The sequence below is a fragment of the Bactrocera dorsalis genome, chromosome 6 (genome assembly GCF_023373825.1).
Source record: "Bactrocera dorsalis isolate Fly_Bdor chromosome 6, ASM2337382v1, whole genome shotgun sequence".
Classification (NCBI taxonomy): domain Eukaryota; kingdom Metazoa; phylum Arthropoda; class Insecta; order Diptera; family Tephritidae; genus Bactrocera; species Bactrocera dorsalis.
This window is the reverse complement of record NC_064308.1, coordinates 37,827,961-37,848,111: the sequence shown is the minus strand read 5'-3', so window position 1 is coordinate 37,848,111 and position 20,151 is coordinate 37,827,961. Positions and strand designations below refer to the sequence as shown.

Here is a 20,151-nt window from a genome sequence, read left to right as displayed (position 1 = left end):
GGTCGATCGTAACGTTGCGAGGTAGGCAGCCCGTTTTCTTTCCGCTGCGACACGGCACTCCTCGTCGTACCAGCTGCTCGTTTGCACTTTCCGAAAACCAATGGTTTCGGTTGCAGCTGTACGTAAGGAGTTTGAAATGCCGTCCCACAGTTCCCTTATACCGAGTTGTTGACGAGTGCTCTCAGAGAGCAGGAGTGCAAGCCGAGTAGAAAACCGTTCGGCGTTCTGTTGTGATTGCAGTTTCTCGACGTCAAACCTTCCTTGTGTTTGTTGGCGTGCGTTTTTTGCTGCACTGAAGCGGGTGCGAATCTTGGCTGTAACAAGATAATGGTCAAAGTCGATGTTAGGACCTCGGAGCGCACGCACATCTAAAACACTAGAGATGTGTCTTCCGTCTTTCACAACATGAGCGATCTGGTTGGTAGTTTTTCGATCCGGAGACAGCCAGGTAGCTTGATGTTATTAGGACTTAAAAATGCTCTAGGTATATTTCAGAGAGCAATGAATAATATTTAAAATGAATGTATAGGAAAATTTTGTCACGCGTATGTTAACGACATAATAATATATTCAAAAACTCTAAAGAAACATACATATATCTCATTTGAAATGTATAGTGCAAACCCTCGAAGAAGCCCATATAAAAATATCTATAGAAAAATCAAAATTTATAGAAACCAAAGTTGAATTTTTAGGATACGTTGTATCCCATAAGGTTATAAAACCTGATCCAAAACGTTACGACAACTTAGAGGATTTTTAGGATTAACGGGATTTTATAGGAAATTATGCAACAATAGCTAAAACACTTAAAGGAAGAAAACGGTAAAATATCGCAGTATATGTCCAAAAAACAGTTATTAATCTTGATCAAGAAGGAATTGTTGCTTGTGAAACCTTAAAAAAGCGTTACAAGAACAAGTTGAATTAGCTCAACCAAACTTTGAGAAAAAATAAATTTTAACTACTGATGCATGTAATGTTGCTGTAGGTGCAATTTTATCCATTTATTTCAAAGACATTAAACTCTACCGAACAAAATTACGCAACAAACGAAAAAGAATTATTCGCCATAGTTTGGGCATTAAAGACATTTCGCCATTATCTTCATGCAGTAAAAAATTTAGAAATTTACCCGGATCATCAAGCAGTTAGCATTTGCAATGTTTGAAAAAAATCTGAATGTTAAAATGAAAAAATGGAGAGCTTTTTTTGGAGTTTTCTCCAAAAATAATTTATAAACCAGGAACAACAAATGTAGTTGCTGACGCTTTATGAAGACAAGTATTAAATTACTTAACTTAATTCATGAAACAAAAAAAACTTTGAATCATTTTAAGCAACAGATAGTAATCGATAATGGAGCAAGAATTACTGTCTTAGAGACTATTTCTTCTTCTAATAATAAACGTTTTTTAATTGAATATGACAGACCAGAAAATATAATTGGTATTTTAAAAGAATATATGAATCCAAAAGTATTTACAGGAATATGCAAACTTGCAGTGCTTTATGCAATAAAAAACGTTTTGAAGGAGACATTTCCCACGATAAAATTTCTATATACTAAACTATTCCCTAATGATATATGCAATAAAGAAGATCAAGGAACGATAATTGAGCAAACACATAATAGAGTGCATAGCAATTATAGGAAAAATTTGGCACAAGTTAGGCAGCAATATTATTGTCCTTTAATGATAAAACAGTTTAAACAGTATGCAAAAGATTGTAGCTTATGTAATAGTAATAAATATGAAAGACATCCGAAACTAATTCCAATAGGGGAAGCACCAATACCAAAAAAAGAGGGAGAACAACTCCATATAGATACATTTTTTTCGCACAAAAGCTTAAATTTCTTATATCTATAGATTTATAACCCAAATTTCTAATCGTAACACACATAGAAGACAAATCAAATGTAGAAAGTTTTGGAACTGTTACAAACATTTCCAAATGTTAAAAGTATAGTTATTGATAATGAACCAGGCTTAAGTACGATACAGTTCAAGTCTTTAATGGAAAGGATAAATGTATAAATTTATTACTGTACACCACGCCACAGTACAACTGATTGAAATCTCTAGATGTTTAGAGCAAGAACACAACTTAATTTGTAATTTTGCATCAATTATGAGAGCAGTTCAACATTATAATAAAACAATTCATTCTGTAACAGGCAAACAGCCTTGCAACATTTTATGTAATAAAGAACCTCACGAAAATATGAAAAAAGTGTTGCAAAATGCACCAGAAAAAATGCTAGAGCATCATAACAAGAAAAGGTTTCAAAAAAGTTATCAAAAAGGAGATATTATATTATAACAAGCAGTATTAGAAGATTTAGGAAATATCTATATATATAAAAGAAAGTGATGTTAGTTACTACCATAACTCGAGAACGCCTGGACCGATTTCGGTGATTACCACCAATTCGGACAGGTCTCCGCCCAAATAAGGAGAATACTTAAGAAAATTCTGGAAAATTTTCCGAAAAAAATATGAAGAAAATAAATCTACATATGTATGTATATCTATATAAATAAAAATGAATCGCTAAAATGTATGTACGCTCATAACTTTCATACGAATGAACCAAATTTGATGATTTTTTTTTATAATGTTCGTTGAGGTTCAGGGATGGTTTCTGCGAATTTGAATAATTGCCGGAAAACCCCTGAAAACAGCCCTTTTCTTTTTCTCATACAAACGAATGAATGTTTGTTCGTTAGTAACGGAAAAGTTTATAAATAAAAAACCTGTGTGTCTTTCATGAGGAAAAGTCGGAAAATTGGATAATTCCAAAAAGTTAATTTTTTCCATACAAATGTTTTTATTCAATTTTTTTGTTTTGTTTTTCAATTATTTAAATCTTTCAAATTTGGCGTTTGCTTCAAAAATTTTTGAAAATTATTCCGTGAAAATGTTATGTGTTTTTCACACAAAGTGATCAATTACAGCTTGAACTTTGTCACGATGCCATGAAGAGGTCGCGCTTATATCGGTCGGCGTTCTTTTTGGCATCAACATACATTAGCAGCCAAGCCACATGAACGAGTACTCCCAGGATGCGATGATATACGTGCGTTATTATGGGTCGCGATCAATCAGAAAGCGATCGTCACGATGTCATAGCAAGACTTTTCAACAGCTTCGATGGACATTATCTTGAAGCAACGCATATATGGTGCTGTTAGATGCTAGATGTACTCTGTTGAGTACCAGTATCCACCATCGTACCATATTCGCCACTGTTGTCTAATTCACATTCAAAAGTCATGTCAATGTTGAGTATTGCAGTTTGGTGTAATCGATAAAATACGTTTGTAAGTGCGTAACCAAAGGAAGCAACATGGCGATTATTGGTCTTAACGATACGGTCGACACGTGAACTGCAATAAAGCGCTTTGTAGGATATTTACTTTTGCAATTCATGAACGTTTTCCGACTGTTGTGCGTCTCGCAGTTAATTTGGAGAATGGCCAAAGAGTGTATTTCAACCCAGAGAATACAGTATAGCCAGTGGAAACATCGCCAGCAACAAAATTAACATTGACGAGTTTTTTCTCAACCTTCGTCAGTGATCCGTTTGTGAGAACATTGCTCTATTCGAAAATACCTTGGTGTTGTACATGGAATGCATCGTCGAATAGTTACGCAGAAAGCAAGGCCAACCAGTAGATTGACATCCAGGTGTCTTATCAACTAATGCATTTGGACGAATTTACACAATCCACCCGAAAAACGACGATTGTTTCTACCATCGGTTGCTATTGATTAATGCACGCGGTTCAACTTTATTTGAGTCATTGCTTACTGTGAATGGTATATGGGAATATGTGCAAGTTTTGGAGAAGTAAGCCAGCAATTACAAATGCTGGAACACGCTAATCACTGGAATGAAAATGAAGTTCGCATACTTTTCGATATAAACCTCGACATTGTCAAAGACATTTTACATCGTCTTCGCTAAAAATTGGAAATGGTTCAATTTCGGTTGATACTTCCGGTGGTTCGATATCAATTCCATCTTCCCTTTATCAATTCACGAAGGACGGACTCATCACAAATGTTCGGACATTGGCCAAATTATCATAACTACGATTCCTTAAGTGCATGCACAATGTTAGCTGCCAAAAAATACCGATGTTGTTGACTTCAACTGGAAGATGCAAAGTCAAGTTCCGGGAGACTTGCGCTCATACAAATCGATTGATCGTCTTGACTATGAAGACGAAGCCGTGAATTATCCAGTGGTATTCCTAAATTCTTTAGACAGGCTTGGTATGCCACCGCATCATTTGCGTCTCAAAGCAGGATCTGTCGTTATTATGTTTCACAATCTTCATGCACGGAAACTGTGTAATGGAACCCGACTGATTGTGACGCACCTATCGAGTACAAAGGGACAGAATGCTTAATCCTACGAATTCCTTTGAGCTCTAACGATTTGCCATTTCAGTTCAAACGTATTCCGTTTCCAGTGAAAATTGAATTTGAGGTGACAGTCAACAGGACCTAAAGATAGTCGCATAGTGTGAGGCCTAATTTTGGAAATGCTATGTTTTTCACATGGCCGTAGCGTGTTCACGAGTTGGAAAACCATCTTTTCTGTACATCGGAACAGAAACCGCAAAATGTTGTTTATAAAGCTGCGTTACATTGAAAAAAAAATAAATGATAAATTTAATTTTCTTTTCATTTCAAACTACATAATTTCACGCAGGAGAACGGCTGCGCGGTCAGCTAGTATATATATAAAAATCAATGCCACTTTCTTTGTAATTTCATCACTCATAAACGGCTGAACCGATTTGGCTGATTTTTTTTTGTTGTATTTGTTATTATTAGGAGAAGGAGAAGGTAAGAAAAAAGTACGAAAGTTGTCGGAAAACCCCTAAAAACAGCCCTTTTCTTTTTCCCATACAAACGTTTTATTTTGTATATATGTACATTAGGTTGTGTCATTCTGAGGCAACCTTTTTTTTTCAACTGAAAAATAGGCTCAAAACTTTCGAAAATGTGTAAAAAAAGTCACTCAAAAGATGAGCTCTTAATATTAATATTAAGAGGTGCCTATTTCAAATTTTCTGCTTTCCATATAAATTACATGGAAAAAAAATCATTTTTTTTTGTGGTGGTTATTGTGCGGAGGTTTTATATGTGCCCCGATAGCTGCCAGTAGGGATGGTAAACTCGATTCCGATTCTACTCGAAAATCGAGTTTTCTCGTAAAATAATCGATTTTTCAGAATCGATCTCCTGTAGTCGAAGTCGATTAAGAATCCGTTCTTGGCATTCGACATAATGATTTTTTTACACATTTTGGAAAGTTTTGAGCCTGTTTTTCAGTTGAAAAAAGGTTGCCTCAGAATGGCATACTCTAATGTACATACATACATACATACATATGTACATATGTAAATAAAAATTATTGTTTGTTTGTTAGTAATGCTAACGCTCGAGAACGGCGGAACCAATCTTCATGAAATCAGAAGTTGTTCGCTGTGAATCTGGAAAGGGTTAGATATAAAAAAACCATATACTTTTCATAAGGAAATTGGAAATTTCCAAAAATTGACTCTTTTCATACAATTCTTTTTTCTTTTGTTTTTCAAATCGTTCAATTTCGGTCGCTTACTTTTTTATTCCGGAAAAATTATTGAAAATTATTCAGTGAAAACTTTATGTGTGTTTCAAACGAAGTGATCAATTACAGATTGAAATTTGTTACGAAGCAACGAAGACATCGCGCTAATATCGGTCGACGTTCTTTTTGCCATCAACGTATGGCAGCCCAAGACACATGAACTACATGAGACTCCCAGGATGCGATGACATATGTGTGGAATTATGGATCGCTGTCAATCAGCAAGCGATCATCACGATGTTTGATGGACTTTATCTTGAAGCAACGTACATATGTATATACAAGTATGGTGCAGTCAGATGCTGGATGTACTCTGTTGAGTTGCAAAAAAGAGGTTTGCGCACGCACACATTCTTCTTTGAATGGTGGATGGTGGTTAGGGTGGGTCGATTCCGGACTTTTTTCGATTCGGGATTTCTAATAGTGCGGAAAAGTTGCCTTAGTACTTCCTGATTCCAATGCAACTTTTTGTTTTGATATCGGATTGCATTTTCAACCTCAACTCCGGGCTTGAAATTTCGGAAGTTTGCCTAAAATCGTGAAATTGTCTACCTAGCGCCTGAAATACGCATCTCATGGCAAAATGTATAAAACAAAAGTTATTTGAAACGTCATTTGCTACCGAAATCATGGCCGTAGGACGAACCGTTCCCGAGGTACGAGCGAAAATGCGGCGCGCCACAGCGCAAGGTGAAAATCGGCTTGCGGCCACACTTCTTGACGTTGATTTCGCCGAGTGCTATCACTCACATTCATTCACCTACGCCAAAGGACACGTTCGGATAGGTCTCCACACAAATATTTTTTCATCGAGTTCCTTCACTCTTGCCGGTGATTTCGCCGAGTTATATCACTTACATTCATTTCCCTGCGCCATACGACACGTTCGGACTGGTCTCCACATAAATATTTTTTCATCGAGTTCCTTCACTCAAAATGTCTATATCTAAATTTAAATTTAGACAGAAATGTCCTGTGTTTGGCATATTGTACGGATATATGCCAAACACAGGACATTTCTGTCTAAATTTAAATATAGATATAGACATTTTGAGTGAAGGAGTCCCAGTTACCTACTTAACAGAATGTTCTTTTGTGTTATCAGTTTGAAACATTTCGTATAGGGCGATTCCGAGGCGACAACTATGAACCTAGGAGTAAAGAGGTTACAGAAATAGTTGCAAAAAAGGTTGAAAATACTTTCAAAAAGTCATCTATTCTGATAGTTTCACACACCAACGTTGTACAAATGCTCACCACATACCATAAGAAATTTCTAACTCTTAAACAAATGTTTTTAAGGAACCCAATAGGTTTGAGCTCTAAACGAGACGACTTTGTCTCTTCTGCCGGAAAATTATTTGACATCGCTGCTTGTAAATGCATTTAGTTTTCTTCTTGCACTTGTCCAAAGGAAAGGAAAGTTCCGATCAATGAACATCCATTTCTCTTGGACCAGAGAACCAGAAGAATTGGTCGCATTGGAAGTGTTGATCTACCTGAAACAAAAAAGATTACAAAGAAAAATTAACGTAAAGAAAAGCTTTCAAAACGTCATTCAACATCAACACTTACCAGAAAATTATCAGCTAGAACACGTGACCATTCAGATCAGCCAGACTCTCATACAGACGACAACAATGTAGGTGCGTCGCACATGGATTCTTCCAAAAACGATGCTGATGATGAATTTTCTCTTCCATCCTCTAAAATCAAACAAAACTCACTAGTATTAGAACATACTGCTTTAGCTGCCCAAAGATTTGGAGTAAGTGACAGAGCAGCGGCCTTGATTGTTTCATCTGCTTTTCTGGATGCCAAAAAAGCAGGTTTGACAACAGAGGATCAGGCTAGCTTTGTCACAGACAAATGAAAGATTAGTCGGGCAAAAAAAAGTGTTGGAGTTAAGCTCCAGAACACCGAAAGTATTGACTCTGTATATGGGCTGTATTTTGACGGCCGCAAAGACAATACACTTACACAAGTCAGCGAAGGTGAAAAGTACTACCGCGACACTGTCAAAGAGGAACATATTTCTCTTATAGCGGAACCTGGTTGTCATTACTTTGGCCATGTCACCTCTCCTTCCGGGTCAGCTAAGGATGAGACGTAAGCTATATGGCAACATTTACAAAACAATTCAGTTGATGTGAAACATCTAGAAGTTGTCGGTGCTGATGGCACCAACACGAACACAGGTTGGAAAGGTGGAATCAATCGGAAACTAGAAGAAAGAATAGGTAGGCCATTACAGTGGGTTGTTTGTATTCTACATTTCAACGAACTTCCATTTCGTGCTCTTTTCGAACACATAGATGGTGTCTCAAAGAGTCCAAATACATTCTCTAGCGACATAGGTAAACTGTGCTGATTGTGAGAAGTTGCTTGTTGTCAAATTTAAAAGTTTTCCATCCTGCCAATTACCTTCTGAGGTTATTAATCCGACCCAACTTAGCACAGACCACGCTTATCTCTATAAAATATCAGAAGCTGTTATTTCCGGTCAATGTTTCTCAGATTTAGCGTCGATGCATCCAGGTAACATGTGCAAATCTCGCTAGCTCACTTGTGCAAATAGAATTCTGAGATTATACATTTCTACTGATAAACCAACAAAGGAAATAAAGATTTTGGTCAAGTACATAGTACTTACAGTTTACTCACCTTTGTGGTCTCAATAAGATTCAACAGTTCAATCAAAAATGGCTCACGCCATCTCTTTGCTGCAATTCAGAGGTCGAGATACTTACCTGCTAAACTGCGCAAGGTTGTCGATTCATCCATTCAACAGAATGCTTTCTTTGCTCTTCCAGAAAACATTCTCCTTAGTATGATGACTGACGAACGGATAAAAGTCAGAAAGTTGGCCCTTGACCGTCTTCTGGCAGCCAGAGAAGCAGAGTCTGACACTGTAAATGGAAGGGTTAGATGTAATAAAGTGTCAAAGCTGAATTTCAAAGCTAATAATTATTACGATATGATTAACTGGAAGACTATTACCTTGACTGTTCCACCAGTTCTTTGTTCAATTTCTAACGAAGAACTCATAAAAGGGCTGTCGGGAGACACTGCAGAGGTATGGAAATTTAGTGAATTCCCCTCTCACACCGTGGCAGTCGAGAGAACCGTCAAACTGGAGACAGAGGCATCTTCTAAAGTTAATGGCCCCCAATCTCGTGATCGTTTTATACGCTCTACACTGAAATCTAGGCAACAAGTGCCAAAGTTTAGTACAAAATCTGATTTTATCAATAAATTTGACACAGATTCAGACTAAAACAAGCCTGACATATGGTTGGTTGGTTGGATTGGGCTTGGGAGGAACCCGAAGAGCAGCCGCCTCCACGCGGTGGGTTCTGGGTGACCAATACAGGTTAGCTGAGAGCTGCAACAATTTTCACCTTCCGCTGTGTCGCGTCGCATTTTCGCTCGTATCTCGGGAACGATTCGTCCTACGGCCATTTCGGTAGCAAATGACGTGACAAATAACTTTTGTTTTATACATCTTGCCATGAGATGCGTATTTTAGGCGCTAGGTAGACAATTTCACGATTTTAGGCGAATTTCCGAAATTTCAAGGCCGGAGTTGGGGTTGAAGATGCAATCCGATCTCAAAACAAAAAGTTGCATTGGAATCAGGAAGTACTAAGGCAACTTTTCCGCACTATTAGAAATCCCGAATCGAAAAAAGTCTGGAATCGACCCACCCTAATGGTGGTTACACCAGATTAAATTTATGAAATCATTTCTGCGGGATTCCTCATGCAGAGAAAGATCCCATATTCTACGAAGCGATGAAAACCAATATGGTGCATGGACCTTGCGGACACCACAATCCAACTTGCAATTAAGCACGTGCTTTTCTTTCGGAAACGAAAACTGGAAATGATGGATATCCACTCTTTCATCGTTGCTCATCAGACGACAATGGCAGGACATTTACCATTCAACTTAGAGTAGTGAATATCGAAGTCGACAACATATGGATCGTACCATATTCGTCGTGAAATCGACTTTTCCGACTGTTGTGCGTTTCGCAGTTCATTTGGAGAATGGCTAAAGAGTGTTTTTCAACGCAGAGAATACAGTACAGCCAGCAGAAACACTTCCAACAACAAAATTTACATTGACGAGTTTTTTCTCAACTTGCGTCAATGATTCGTTTGAGAGAACATTGCTCTATTTGGAAATGCATGGAATGCATCGCCGAAGAAATAGGTACGCAGAAAGCAAGGCCAACCAATAGATTGACATCCAGGTGTGTTCTCAACTAATTCCTTAGGACGAATTTACATAATCCACCCGAAAAACGACGATTGCTAATACCTTCGGTTGCTATTGATAAATGTACGTGGTTCAATTTCATTTGAGTCAATGCGCACTGTGAATGGTAGAGTGTGTGTAACTTCTTGAGAAGCATGCAAGCAATTACAATTACTGGTGGCTAAATGAGCCTTAGTCGCCGCCCCACACCACACCTACACTCATCTCTAACACGCACACTCACCACACTCGCCTCGACATCACCACACTCCACATCAACACCACCCACACGCAAGAGGATCCACACATTCAAACACACACCACACCACTCCACATAAAAAGGGTCAGGCTATTCAGCAAGCAGTACAGATTCGACCACCGTGAAATCTACGTCGTTTTTCCGCCACCGCTACGCAGCGCTCCAGCTCGATCCACCTGCATACTTCGAAAGTCCGCTAGTTAAGTTTTATTAGAACTTAACATTGTGTTATATTAAGTGCACATATATTTTTTAAAAAAAAAAAAAAAAAAAGAGAAACCCACAAATCCAGGGTTGATTCGCTTGTAAGAAAACCCACAAGTAAAGCGTTACATTTAATACATTGTTAAGAACCAAGTGTGAATCCCGAGTTTTTTTATTTTAAAAGGAAAGAAAGCGATCAAGTGGTAAGTGAACCAGACATTGAGTGAAACATTGGTCCTTCGAGCCGCAAAGAGCGGCACTATTGAAAAAAAAAAAAAAAGTGCGGTGAGATTAGCCTACAAAACTTGGTATTAAAAAATGTAAGTGAGGCTACACATACATACATACATATATACCAAAAAATTTAATGCAAGTTAAATTAAAGTGAAGTGGCAAATACTTACATACATACAAAAAAAAACAAAAAACAAAGTGGAAAAACGGAAAACACGAAACGGTTCCCGACCGTTATATCAAAATCAAAAAAAAAAACAAAAATAATAATTTTTATCAAAAATCAAAAAGGAAAACATATAAATATATAACAGTGTGACATATAAATATATAAATATACATATAAATACAAAAATACAATACTGTGCTGAACAACTAGACAAAAAATATAAAAAAAAAAAAAACCGGGCGCGAAAATTAATTTAACTTTAAAACGGGCGCGAAGCTTAAAAACAAAAAAAGAAAGGAAAACAGTGACTTCAAAGTGCAATAATTTTCAAAAAAAATTTTAAATAAATAAATAATAAAATTAATAATTGTGAAAATAAAGTATATCTACTAAAGACATCTGTACATAAGTACGAACCAAACAACAACCGGAATAGCAAAAAAGAGGAAAGGAAACCATCATCGGCAGCAACACAACAAAAGTTTGGAAGCCAAAAAACATAAAAAACGGAAGGAACCGGATCACAGGCATCGGCACCTTTATCTGCAGAAACATCCCTAGCCCCTTGAAGCGGCTCAAAGTGAGTTGTATCGACTCCACTTTTTATTTAAAAATTATATATTTCATATTTGTATGTTGGTTAACAGATACAGTTTATATACATAACAACTGTATTCAAGTCGGTTAACATTTTAAAAGAACGGTTGCTGCCAAACTGTTTCAACTTACGGTTAATGTCCGGGAAACCGAAGAACAGTTTGGTACACTATATATATTTGTACATCCACATATATGTATGAACAGTATATACTATAATATAATTATATATATACTGGCATATACATATCTAATACAAAAGGTCCTATTTACGCTTACCCTTGTGTATCCAAACACACAAATTTAAAAAAAAAAAAAAAAAAAATTTTTCAAGTATACACTTGACCCCGTTTTCCGGCAATACCCCTTATACTCCAAAAGTATAAGCAGGATTGCTTAAATAGTAAGCTTGGACAATTTCGATCCGTAAAAGAAAAAATAAAAGTCATAAAATACAACATACATATATGCAAATACTTATATTCATATTTTATATTTATTTATACATATATTGACATATAAGTACCAACCAAAGTTGGAAAACAACATACACACACATGTATGTATAAATAACAATTATAAAGTTCTGCAAGATTACATATGTTCTCATGTGTACTTAGAGTGCATACCTGCATCTAACCAATTTTCTTCTCCGCGCTATTCGTACGGCAAATAATATATATACATACACACGGCATACAATTTGCCTATGCCGCTATATACATACATATAACGTACATAGTGTACATAAATAAATTAAATTTTAACTTACAATTTAAATATTTCGAAAAAAAAAAAAAAAAATCGGTGCGGTAAATGCAACCGTAAAATCTTTTTACAATATATACGGCATATTAACATTTCATTTTATATTAGACATATATCCAAAGGCCAAATCGGCATATTTTAAGCAATACCTCTTGTTCTTGCTAAAGCACAAGCAAGCAGGATTGCAAACGGAAGAAATCTTTTATATACAAAGGTCATTAACCCTTTTCTCTTTCTTTATTATCGCCCGTATACGCAATTATAAAAGAACGAGTGCGAAGCAATAAATAAGATCGAAAAAACAAGAACAAACTAATAGCACAACTATTAGAAATACGAAGGAATAAATAAAATAGAAAGAAACAAAACAAACTAATAGCACAACTATTAGGGATAACGAAAACGAAACACTTGCTCGTTAGTTCGGCCATTGCGTATACGGATACAACAATAATACAATATTATAATAAGGAAAACGAAACACTCGTTCGTTGGTTCCTAACATACGGATACAACAATAATACAATATTATAATAAGAAAAACGAAACACTCGTTCGTTGGTTCTTACCTTGCGTATACAACAAAAATATAAGATCATAATAAAGAAAACAAAATACGCGTTCGTTATTAGATACTGGTGTATACAACAAACATACAAACCGCGTATCTTAAAGATTCAAACGTATCTATTGCTACCATAATACACTGAGAGAAGTTTTTTCTGTCTCATATTTTCAATTTTTATCTATTATCTAAATGAACGGAGATTCTAAGGAATCTAAATCGATTCAATATCTAAAAGTACAAAAAATGATTTCTGAAGAAAAGAGCCCATGTACACCTGCTGAAGCTACACGCTCAAAGCAAGGTGCTACAAAGCAAAAAAAAATTAAAGACATTTCATATACTAAGTTTATTGCTGAGAGTGACAGTTTAATTCGATACTGCACTCGATTTTCTTCTTCACCGATTCAGGACAATTCTGAATCGGTACTAGAAATCAAAAAAGAAAATCTAGGCAATTTCTGGACACGTCTCCAAGCTGCGTATGACGCAATTCTAGAATCTGACGAATCAGATCTTCCGGAAAATTTTAAATCCTCGGCTTGCTCCAAATACGAAAACTGCTTAGACCAGTACGAGGAAACGAGAGCTATGATCTCCGATCAATTGAGATTAATAAAAGCAATTGCACCTACTCCACAACCGAGAGTAGAGCTGCCTCCAATTCAAAGCCAAGAGGCGAGTTCCGGCATTCACCTTAAAGTGCCAGCTTGTGATACAGAAATATTTCACGGAGGTTATGAACAATGGCCGTCCTTCCGGGACATGTTTACGGCCGTGTACATAAACCATCCTAAATTATCACAAGCGCAAAAATTGTATCACCTCCGATATAAAACAAAAGGTCAAGCAGGCGTAATAGTCAAACAGTTCGCTCTTAATGACGAAAATTTCAATTATGCTTGGGAAGCTCTAAAAGCTCGTTACGAAAACGAAAGAATATTAGTCGACAAACAAGTCACAATATTAATGAATTTACCAAAGATTCAGAAAGAAACAAGTGAAGAATTTATAAAACTTCAATCCACTGTTTCAAATTGCTTGTCGGTTCTAGCGACACAAAATATTCCCACACACAATTGGGACCCCATACTAGTAAATATATGCTCCGCGGCACTACCGGAAAAATCTTTGCTTCTGTGGGAGCAATCGCTCTCATCACGAAGAAAATGCCCAACGTGGCAACAAATGAAAGATTTCTTAACTGCTCAATATGAAATTGCGGAAAGGGTAGATAAAAAAATGGTCAGAACTAAAAACGTTCAACAAGACCTAAATCGAAGTTTTATTAGACCCCAAGCTAGTAACAACCACAATTTAAATAGAAGCTTCTTTAAAAATCAAACGTTCACATCCGAACAATACAAACAAACGTCATGCGAACTGTGTAAAGGAGGGCACAAGCTAAAAGCTTGCGAAAAGTTTAAAAAACTTAATATCAATGAAAGGAACAACTTTGTCAGAGCAAAAAGACTCTGTACAAACTGCTTGTCCCACTCACATAATCTCAATAATTGCGAAAGCAAATTCAATTGCGTATATTGCCACAAGAGGCATCATTCAATGTTGCATTTCAATAACTTTCCTAGCACACCCCAAAGTAGCGCTTTCTCCAAAAGAGCCACGGGTTTAGTTGCAACCGCAACTCCCGAAACACAAAATCCCGAAATTTGCCAAGAGACACCATGTTGCTCAAAGGCCTTAAAAACACAAACGCTTCACAGCGAGAACCAAAGTAGGGTACTACTACCCACAGCAGTTATCTCCATCGAACACCGAGGAGAACTTTTCAAATTGAGAGCCCTAATAGACCAAGGATCACAACGATCATTCATAGCGTCTAGGGCACAAAATAGGCTAAAACTGCCAACAAAACATGCCAATTATGAAATTACGGGAATGGGTGGAAGAGTAGTACAAAACTCAAATAAAATCTGCCCCATTACCCTAATTTCCCCCCAAGCGGATAAGCGCATTCAAGCAGAAGCTATAGTCTTACCGCAACTTACGAACATGCTGCCAAGCTATCATATAAATAGCAAGCATTGGCAAAAGGTTACACACCTAAAGCTAGCAGATCCTAACTGCAACACCCCCGCTCAAATAGATCTTCTATTAGGCAGCGACCTTATTCCTCAAATTATTCTAGAAGGGGTTGAGAAAATTTCAAACACCCTTCTAGCACAAAATACTATATTCGGTTGGATACTAAGTGGACTAGTAACAGAACCAGTTACCGCCATGACAACTCAAGTGGAAGAGATATCCAATGAATTCCTTAATTCACAATTAAGGAAATTTTGGGAATTAGAAGAACTCCCCCCCATTACCATTACAACGCCAGAAGATCAGTATTGTGAAGACTTTTACAAAGCCACAACTACTAGATCAAGAAATGGTCGGTATGTCGTACGACTACCATTTAAACAACAATTTCCAGATACACTCGCCATAGGTCACTCTCGCACCTCTGCAATACAGCAGTTTCTAAGTATGGAAAAAAACCTACTTAGAAAGGGTGAGCTCAAACAACATTATGATGGTGTCTTAGAAGAATACCTCCATTTAGATCACATGGAGGAAGTAAGCCCATGCGAAAAAATCATAAAAGGCAAATATCACTCATTCTACTTGCCACACCATGCAGTAGTTAAGCCTGACAAAAAAACAACAAAAGTTAGAGTTGTCTTTAATGCCTCCAGATGCACTAGCTCGGGGAATTCGCTCAACGATATTCTATTCACGGGCCCCACACTCCAACCAGATTTAATGCTCCTCATACTAAATTGGCGTATATACAAATACGTTTTCAATGGGGATGTTGAAAAAATGTATCGACAAATAGTCGTACACAAAGATGATCAGGATTTTCAACGAATTATTTTCCGAAAATCTCCCAATAGTCCATTACGCGACTTTAAATTAAAAACAGTTACCTTTGGCGTAAACTGTGCCCCATACCTCGCCATTCGTACACTCCACGAACTGGCAGAAGACACAAAGTCAGAATTTCCTCTGGCAACACAAGTCTTAAAAACACATACGTATGTAGACGATATCCTGTCTGGGAGCCACAGCCTCTCACAAGCATACGAGTCCTTATCACAAGTGATAAAGGCCCTCAACACCGCAGGGTTTCCTCTAAAAAAGATCACAGCTAATCACCCAAGTATCTTAAAAAATATACCAAACGATAACAAATTGGATTCTAATTTCCTTATATTTGAAAAGGAAAGTATAACAAAAACACTGGGCATCCAATGGAATGCGATATCGGACCAGTTCTCATACACGACAGAGTCCATAACCGCATTATCCGCCATAACAAAGAGGCAAATTTTATCCTCAATGGCAAAACTTTTTGACCCCGCAGGATGGCTTGCGCCAATTATGATACAAGCGAAAATCCTGATTCAAGAATTATGGCTAGACGGAACAGACTGGGACGAACAAGTGAAACCTCTTCGCTTAGAGAAGTGGTCCCGGTTTGCTAATAATCTAAAAGACATCTCGCAGATACAAATTCCACGGTGGGTAAATTACTCCCCCGAATACAAAGTGGAACTACACGGCTTCTGCGATGCCTCTGAAAAGGCATATTGTGCCACGATCTATGTGCGCGCACAAAGCGACACCGCAACCACAAGCCACCTACTAGCCGCAAAAGCAAAAGTAGCACCTCTAAAAACGATAAGTCTACCACGACTTGAACTCTGTGGCGCTCTGCTACTAGCCAAGCTGGTTTCCATAGTGCAGACCCACATGAACATGACCAAATGCAAATTATATCTATGGTCCGATTCCGAAATCGTTCTAGCCTGGTTAGAAAAGCCACCACACTCGTGGAAAACATATATTTCTAATCGAACCTCTCAAATACTTGACCTAGTAGGAGCAGCCACATGGCGACACGTAGCCAGTGCCGACAATCCTGCTGATCTAGGTACAAGAGGGTGCAAACCCCTGGATCTTGCCACCACCACGCTCTGGTGGAATGGCCCCCGATGGTTAACCGAATCCTCAGATTCTTGGCCACAATCGACAATGCGCAACATAATCGCCCCAGAGAGTCGAAAAATCGACACCTATCATACAATAGTGGATGATAATGAAATCCTTGAACGATTTTCATCGTTCCCCCGAGCCCTCAGAGTTGTCGCATATATGCTCAAATTCATTGAGCAACTTAAACTTAAAGTTAAAGGAGTAACTTACACTCATTGCGATACATTGACGCACCAGGACTTACAAAAGGCAAAGGTCGCGCTTATCGCCTCAACCCAAACGCGCTACTTCAGTCGCGACATATCGTTACTAAGAGAATCGAAGCCAATTGACAAAAAGAGCTCACTCCTAGTACTAAACCCATTTTTAGACACGAAAGGTCTGCTTCGTGCCAATGGTCGGCTCGCTAATTCAAGCCTGACTTACAACGAACGCCACCCCATCATAATACCTGAGAAGTCTCCTTTTGCCACATTACTCCTGAATTACATCCACATATTAATGTTGCACGCCGAACAGCGCCTCATGCAACACATGGTACGCCAAGAGTATTATATTCCCCGTCTTAAGCCCCAGATCAAAAAATGCATTTTCATGTGCAAAATCTGCACTATGCATAAGCAAAAAATGCGAACTCAGATTATGGCAGCACTTCCACCTGAACGCTGCAATTTCGCTCCGCCTTTCACGACCACAGGTGTCGATTTTGCTGGGCCTTTTCAAATAAAGGCGTCCATGCTAAGATCTCCCACTCTCATGAAAGGCTATGTGGCTGTCTTTGTATGTTTCACGACAAAGGCAGTACACCTTGAGCTGTGTACTAATCTGACGACGGAGGCTTTTCTCGCGGCATTTGCTCGTTTCGTCGCTCGACGTGGCTTCCCCTCCAAAATCATGAGCGATAATGGCAAAACATTCATAGGAGCCCAACGAGCCACAGAAAAAACAGTTTGTGGATTTCTTAACACAAGTGTCCCCTGATATCGTACAAAAGTACGCCCCTCAAGGTATCAATTGGCAATTTATACCTCCAAGCGCTCCTCATATGGGTGGTTTATGGGAATCAGCTGTAAAGAGCTTCAAATCTCATTTCAAGAAGCTAGCCGGCAGCTATAAATTTAACTATGAAGAATTCACGACATTATTAGCTAAAATTGAAGCCGTTCTCAACTCACGGCCGCTCACAGTACTATCACAAGATCCCTCCGACTTCACAGCCCTAACTCCAGGGCATTTCTTAAAAGGAGCACCCATTCTGGCCACACCTGAGCCAGGCGTGGAGTCGCTTTCCTTATTAAATAGATGGGAAAGAATTAAAATTCTCCATCATAATTTCAGTAGCCGATGGAAAGAGGACTATATAAAGGACCTCCACAAGAGGTACCGGTGGAAAAATACAGAAAATGCGCCAAAAGTTGGAGATTGTGTCCTGATTCACGACGATTGCCTGCCACCTACCGAATGGCGGCTGGGCCGCATAGAGAAGCTTTATCCAGGCTCCGACGGTCATATTCGCGTAGTCGATCTCCGTACGCAATCCGGAAAGCTAACAAGACCGCTCGTCAAACTATGCTTCTTACCGATCGCCGATAACCGCGAAACAAAAACCGATAAACCGCTTAAATAAACCGAATAGAAAAACAAATAAAATAAAAATTTATATAAATACGTATACATATATATATTTAAAATACCACACAAATGTAGTCGATTAATCTAACGACTCACTCATGCCGCATAACGTGGCAGCCATGCTCATATGTCCTATATGCAACCAAATCCTAATTGAAATAACCCTCTTTCAAACAGGTCAATATGGATGTAGACATGCCAGCAGCCCCGACACCAACCACTCGTTCGGCTGTCAATGTGCCACGCCAGGCGGCTGCCCCAGTTGCGGCTGCCCCAGTTGCAGCGCCCCGAACAACCACACCAACGGCGCCTCGGAATGGAAGGGTAGCATTGCCGCCAACACCCGCGCTTGTCGTCGACCCACAACGCCGTAGATGTCCCCTATGCCGTCGACCCCACCGGCTGCCACAATGTGTCATCTTTAAGGGGTTACCGCCTCAACAACGCCAGTTGGTCGTGCAGGCGCACGGCCATTGTCTGAATTGCCTGACGCCGGTCCACCAAACTCACGAGTGTACGTCGGGCAATCTGTGCCAAATGTGTATGCGCCCGCATCACACTATGTTGCACCGTACACCTCGAAATGGCACCAGCCAACCTCCTGCCGGCCGCAACCGCGGCGCAGTACAACGACCGCCATTAAGCCGGGATGCACGGCCCCGTCGAACCATAGGGCCATCATCATCCCGTGCCCGGCGTCCACATAATGGGGCGTCCACACGACGCCAGCAACAACGACCGCGTCCGCGCCACACCTCAGGCCTCAGCAGCGTCGTAGCCACTCTGCAGCAGCTTCAGAGGATTCTAGGCTGAAATATTCGCCTAGGGGGGCCGGGATGGCTAAATGAGCCTTAGTCGCCGCCCCACACCACACCTACACTCATCTCTAACACGCACACTCACCACACTCGCCTCGACATCACCACACTCCACATCAACACCACCCACACGCAAGAGGATCCACACATTCAAACACACACCACACCACTCCGCATAAAAAGGGTCAGGCTATTCGGCAAGCAGTACAGATTCGACCACCGTGAAATCTACGTCGTTTTTCCGCCACCGCTACGCAGCGCTCCAGCTCGATCCACCTGCATACTTCGAAAGTCCGCTAGTGAAGTTTTATTAGAACTTAACATTGTGTTATATTAAGTGCACATATATTTGTTAAAAAAAAAAAAAAAAAAAAAGAGAAACCCACAAATCCAGGGTTGATTCGCTTGTAAGAAAACCCACAAGTAAAGCGTTACATTTAATACATTGTTAAGAACCAAGTGTGAATCCCGAGTTTTTTTATTTTAAAAGGAAAGAAAGCGATCAAGTGGTAAGTGAACCAGACATTGAGTGAAACAACTGGAATATGATAATAAATGTAATCAAACGATGGACGATTCGATAGCTACTTCGCATGCCACTGAAGTTCGCACACTTTTCGCGATTGTCATTTGCCGAAGACATTTTACATCGTATTCGATAAGAATTGGAAATAGGCAAATTTCGGTTCCAGTGGTTTGATATCAAGTCCGCCGGCCTTTTGTCAATTCCCTTCAACGAAATATGAACTCATCACGAATGTTTATGCCAAATTTGCCAAATTAGCCTAACTACGATTGCATGTGTGCGTGCTAGTTATACGTGGCGTGTTCCCGAGTTGGAAAACCATCTTTTCTGTACATTTACGCTCCGGAATAGAAACCAAAAATGTTTTTTATCAAACTGCGTTACATTGAAAAAAATTTAGAAAAATCGAAAATAAAAGATTTTTAACACAACGTAAGTTCAACTTTCTTTTCATTTCA

General features: G+C 38.9%; 1 protein-coding gene across 1 annotated transcript; it reads left to right on the top strand.

Annotated features, from left to right (window-relative positions):
* The first annotated feature begins 10,091 nt into the window (after positions 1–10,091).
* LOC125779487 (uncharacterized) lies at positions 10,092–19,698 on the top strand. Its single transcript, XM_049460848.1, has 2 exons — positions 10,092–11,362; positions 18,527–19,698. The coding sequence occupies exon 2, from the start codon at positions 18,533–18,535 to the stop codon at positions 19,160–19,162; it is 630 nt and encodes a 209-aa protein (XP_049316805.1). The 5' UTR covers positions 10,092–11,362; positions 18,527–18,532; the 3' UTR covers positions 19,163–19,698.
* The last annotated feature ends 453 nt before the right edge of the window (positions 19,699–20,151 follow it).